General features: G+C 35.2%; 1 protein-coding gene across 1 annotated transcript; it reads right to left on the minus strand.

The window, feature by feature from the left end:
* Nucleotides 1–876: 876 nt before the first annotated feature.
* LOC134695196 (uncharacterized) lies at nt 877–2,393 on the minus strand. The gene is made up of 2 exons (XM_063556408.1): nt 2,212–2,393; nt 877–1,346 (listed from the first exon to the last, which is right to left on the minus strand). The coding sequence occupies exons 1-2, from the start codon at nt 2,307–2,309 to the stop codon at nt 947–949; spliced, it is 498 nt and encodes a 165-aa protein (XP_063412478.1). The 5' UTR covers nt 2,310–2,393; the 3' UTR covers nt 877–946.
* Nucleotides 2,394–6,126: the final 3,733 nt, after the last annotated feature.

Here is a 6,126-nt window from a genome sequence, read left to right on the forward strand (position 1 = left end):
GGCCATATTGATATAAAAAAAATGAACGAAAAACAAAAAATGTAACACATACACAAACGACAACCACTGAAGTACAGGCTCCTGACTTGGGACATAGTTTTAAAAATATTGTCTTTAACAGGGAGAGTGTTGACAATTAGTTTATGTGTATTTCATGTAGTTCCTGGCATACAAAGTCATGGTCAATGGTGAGCTATATTGCTGGTTGACCTTTCTCCCCAGTATACCCCAATGCTATTGATCAGCACCTTTAAGTCATAATTATAAGTTATATGGTTCGGTTCTGATCCCGTACGGATCCACAGAGTGTAAGTTAAACACATAAAAGGTGAGTGTAGAGGACGAATCTCTAATGGATTTTACTGTCCCTCTATTGTCCGTACGTGGTGAACTGTCAATCAAATGTATCACAGGCGGGACTGTAAAAAGGCGTTTTTGAAACAAAAAAAATATTCAAACAAAAACAGCAAAAGATGACGTCATCATAAACAGTAGACGTGACGTTATGAACTTCAAATTAAATTAACCAACCCTCCCTACTGAGCCAATCACAGCGTCATCATTTATCCGCAGTGCGGTAAGGAAAATGATTGTATACATGTGTAATTAATTCTAAATGCTCAACTATGAATTCCATTAACATTTTATGTCTACCTGAAGACATAAGTAATTTGTTTTGGACGATTTTTTTTGTAATCTTCGATTCCGTATTTGATCCATCCTATAATCTGTGCTGATTCAAGTTGACAAATCGAGTAACATGAGAACCACATTATAAACTTTTAATCGTTGTGAAAAGCTTCTACAATCTGAATACAAAAACACATTTAGTTGGCAAGGCAAGAAAAATATCGATTAGTCTTTAATAAGCTCTATCAATCAAAGAATAATGTATACATTTTGCAGGCAAGTTAAGAGTAAAAAACTTGAATATCCGATATATGCTTCAATGTCTTTTCTTTAATTTACTTGTCAAATTTCTTAATAATATGTTTTCTTCCTCGGTAATATTTCTTTTAACCAAAGGCAACCCAGAATGACGTCGATGACCTTTTGGTTTATTCGCTGACGCTTGTTGAGTCATGATATATCCGTTAGTCACTGGTTGTGTAAATGAAACATGTTGCTGTGATTTGTCGCTATTCGAACGAAGCAATGTTACAATCGTGTCGTTTTCCGTGATGCATTTTGACTTTGTGACCCCATTGTCAGTTTTCTTGGTTGTTATACCGTTATTGGAATGGTCATATTCAGAACCACTACGACTGTGTCTATAGGACCAACGTTTACGATAAAATGTACAGCACTGAAGATGCTCGATAATACGATTTATAATTGGAACTTGCCTGAAAATTAACAAAAGATAAGATATAAATTGCATTAAAAAAAAAAAGAAGACCCACACGAATCATCAAAAGACATTGCTTTACATGTATAAAAAGTTGTTAATTATGATAATGATGAATTTGAGCAAAAATGCAGTGGCAAATTGAACATGCATTCCGTGTAGATCAGTCTGTTGCTTATTTGCTTGTTTTAACCATGGATTTGAAATTTTGTTCTTCACTTTTGAATGAAGAAATAACATGAGTAAAGTTTTCACGAGACCACCAGTTTTACTAAAAAACTGAACTTTGAATAGTTATGGTGGTTCAATTGAGCTAATACAGAATTGTAATGTATGAAGCTTTATCAAAGGTTAATTGTAAACATTTTTGTGCACGATAGTAATTGAATGCCATATCAAGTTCTTTTTTTTGGCAAATATCCTGAATATCCTCATTAGATTACACTTGGTTCACTGACGTATTGTTTTTTTCTATTGTCGGGCTCTTTGACACATTCCCCATTTCTATTCTTAATTTTAATAAATACTGCAAATGATTCAAAATGATAATATAATAATTCAATATCCTTAACATGTTGAGCTTTCGTGTAAAATGATTTTCTGATATAACATGTATAAAGATGGAATCTAAAGTCTAAAATTTTGTTATACAAGTTAGAGGTTTGGCTAGCTATAAAACCATGTTTAACCCACCATTATATACAGAAATAAACGTCTGTACCAAGTCAGGAAAATGGCAATTGTTTCTCTTAGGTTAGTTATGTACATTTATGAGCTTTTGATGGTGTTTTTGCTAATGGAGTTTCCGTTTGAATATTCCTTTGAGTTTTGTTATTTCATATTTGTTAATATATATATATTACCTTAAGTGACCACATATTCTTGTACTAAATACTCCATAAATGATAGGATTAATAGCACTGTTCAGAGGTGCGAACATTTGGAAGAAGACTATTGTCATTTTCTTTTCAATGGTATCGTTGTTAATAACCTGATACACTTGCAGTAGGGATATAATAAAATAGGGACACCAACATATGATGAACACTGTAATAGAAATTAACATCATTATAGGAATGGCAAATCTGGTGTGATTTCTTTTCCAAATATTTCTTTAGTCACGTACATAGTTGAAAATGGTGTTGACGTCAGATACAATGAATTTGATACAAAACATCAATATTGATTTAAAAAAAAAATGTATTTAAAATAAAGCCACACATTGAAATTGATTGGTTTTCGAATAGTGTGTTATGTTGCATGATTTCTGTCGAATTAATTAAATACCTAACTTTCATTAGGTCTGTACTGGATGTAATTTAACATTCGATGCCAGTCCTAACATTGAATCATAAATAATCATGGTTATTCTTTCCTGAATGCACTAATTTTTCAGCTTAAGCTGGGGTCACACATTCACGATATTTACTGCCGTCCTTGACAGGACCATTCTCGTTTAAACATTGTCAAAAGTCTGATCAAGATCCTGTGAATCGTGGATGGAAATAAAAATTTGAAATAAAATTTGTAAAACAAATAATTTAATCACGACAACAATCAGACATTGTTCAGGAAAAGTCAATATTCAACCATATCCAAGCGAATTTATCCAGATAATTCCGTTCTCAATCCGCCTCTAAAGCTAGGGTCACACATTCACGATTTTTACTGCCGTCCTTAACTGGACCATTCCCGATTAAAATTTATTAAAAGTCTGATCAAGATCCTATGAATCGTTGATGGAAATTCAAACTTTAATTTAAATTAAAAAAAAAAAAATTAATCACGACAACAATCAGATATTGTTCAGGAAGAGGCGATATTCAACGGTTTCCAAGCGAATTTATCCCGATAATCCCGTTCTAAATCCGCTTCTAATCCGATTTGTATCTTTCGCCAGGTAAAATTCGACCGAGTCTGTCACGACTGCGTCCCGATTCTACCGATTGTAATCCGACAGAGATCAGATAGTGACACGACAGTTAACCGACGCTGACGGAAGTTATCCGTTCGAAAACTGTCGGCATACTCGGGATGATCAGGTACTGTCGGAACGTAATCCTATCACGGTCCGCTATATCGAATTGCAAACAGCTTTGTCTGGTCTCAGTCGTATTGTATTCTGTAATTGTCGGGACTCTGACGTAAGTATCATTGACGAATTTAGAATTAATAACGGGACTGTTTCGGAATGGTGTCGGCATAAACGGTTCGCAATCGACAAGATCTGGATGCAATCTGGACTCAATCGGCAGAAAAACTGCAATGAAAAATTTCTCCAGATCATTCCCGTTCCACATGACATCGTCCCGAATACACAGAACATTGTTAGGAATTCTATCCGAAACAGCAGAATCTGTCACGATTGTAATCCGATTAGACAAAATCGGCTGAGTTTCCCCGAATGTTACGGGACGCACCTAACTGTCGGGGTGCTTTGCCGAACTATTCGGACCCTTTCCGACCAGTAGGAATCTGTTACGAACTAAAACGACTGCGTTCAGACAACAATAGGACATTCCAGATAATTGAGGATACTAATCAAACTTTTTCACTTTTTGTGTCGTATCGCTGTCTGATCACAAACGGGAGAAATAATCGGCAATGTGTGAACCCCTCATTATCCAATTTGTATTTTTCGCCAGGTAAAATTCGACAGAGTCTGTTACGTCTGCGTCCCGATTCTGCCGAATGTAATCCGACAGAGATCAGACAGTGACCAGACAGTGAAACGACGCTGACGGAAGTTATCCGTTCAAAAACTGTCGACATAATCGGGATGAGCTGGAGCTGTCGGAACGTAATCCTATCACGGTCCGCTCTATCTTATTGCTAATTGCTTTGTCTGGTCTCAGTCGTATTGTATTCTGTAATTGTCGGGACTCCGACGTAGGTATTATTGACGAATTTCGGATTGATAATGGGACTGTTCAGGAACGGTTTCGGCAAACACTGTTCGCAATCGACAAGATCTGGATGCAATCTGAACTCAATCGGCAGAAAAAACAGGAATACAAAATTTCTCCAGATCATTCCCGTTCCACAGTACACCGTTCAGAATAATCAGAACGTTGTTAGGATTTTGATCCGATACAGCAGAATCTGTCACAACATAGGCAAGAATGAAATCAGACTAGACTAAATCGGCTGAGATTCCCCGAATGTTACGGGACGCACCTCACTGTCGGGGTGCTTTGCCAAACTATTCGGACCCTTCCCCACCCGTAGGAATTTGTCACAAACTTTAACAACTGCGTTCGGACAATGATAGTATAGTCTAGAGAATTGAGGATAGTAAACCGAATTTTTCACTTTTCTTTTCGTATCGCTGTCTAATCACAAACGGGAGCAATAATCGGCAATGTGTGAACCCCGCATTAGGTATTACTGTAAACCAACTCATTTTCGCGAATACTTTGTTTTACGTTTTACCCTTTCTTTACCACTTCGCGGCTTTTTAATTTCACGATTTTCTGATTAACTTAATGAAGTTTAATAAGGAAAGATTCAAAGTTTACATATTCGTGACGATTTTTATTTGCGTTATTTTTGTTCTCGCGAAAGTCGCGAAAATATATCGCTCGCGAAAATAAGTTGGTTTACAGTATTATGTGCTTCAGAAATGAATACACTTATATATTTGTTTTGCTAATTTCAAGTTAAAAAATGAACAAGGTGTAAATGATACCCTCTAAATAACATTATAAAACGATGGTTATTAACGTGTTGTATGTTTTGCGTTGATGTTTTTTTTCACTTTGACTTTCCACATATTTAACCATAAACATGCAAGATGAAGGTCAGTTTTTAAATACTACCCAGACGGATAATTCCTCACTACTTTCTTAATTGAATTGAATTACATTAACTGACACGGTATGTAATTATATCAGTGATGGAGATGTAGTTTGTTTGCCAATACATGTTTGATCAAAGGACAAATTACGTTCATCTTACAAAAATACGAAAACGTTGAATTGTAAATGAGCATTGACCGCAAGGGAAATGAAATGAAGACAATAGATGAGCATTGACCGCAAGGGAGATTGAATGTTGAAAATAACTGAGTTTGTCTGGTGGGTTTCTTTTATTTAAGTAATGTTGCATTTAATTGTGTCTCATTGACAATCACACCACATCGCCTTATTTTTAAAGGATAATAGAGTCTTAAATTACAATGTGAACAAGTTTTTCGTATTTTAACTTCTTTATTTCCAAAAATTTTACAGATAATAAATCTTTACGGTGAATAAAGGCAACAGTAGTATACCGCTGTTCAATAGTCATACATCGATTTGTTTATTCTAAATGATTTTCAGAATTAAAACAGAGACAACAGTAATTTATCGATGACCGAAGGCTGTGACTTTTAAATATGACTTAATTGTCTGTGACTTAAATACCTGTGACTTATATACCTGTGACATATATACCTGTGACTTATATACCTGTGACTTATATACATGTGACTTATGTGCTTGTGACTTATACTCATGCGATTTATATGCCTGTGACTTATACTCATGTGATTAATATGCCATTGACTCATACGCCTGTGACTTATATTTTATAGCTGTGTACCTGTAACTATCATCAATGTCATTTAATGGTATTTGTCTATTACAATCACAATGTAATCTAACGGTCAATACCTGGAACAATCAAGTATGTCATTTTAATTCTCCTTATCTTTGCTTACCTGTAACAATCATGAATGTCATTTTAATTGTCCTTATCTCTGCTTACCTCTAACAATCATGAATGTTATTTAATTGACC

Source organism: Mytilus trossulus, chromosome 13 (genome assembly GCF_036588685.1).
Source record: "Mytilus trossulus isolate FHL-02 chromosome 13, PNRI_Mtr1.1.1.hap1, whole genome shotgun sequence".
Taxonomy (NCBI): Eukaryota; Metazoa; Mollusca; class Bivalvia; order Mytilida; family Mytilidae; genus Mytilus; species Mytilus trossulus.

Excerpts from the sequence above, each read along its gene's own strand:
- LOC134695196 (XM_063556408.1), bottom strand. The coding sequence starts at position 2,309 with ATGACAATAGTCTTCTTCCAAATGTTCGCACCTCTGAACAGTGCTATT. Across the intron at positions 1,347-2,211 it reads AGAATATGTGGTCACTTAAG|GCAAGTTCCAATTATAAATC; the intron begins GTAATATATATA and ends GTTAATTTTCAG.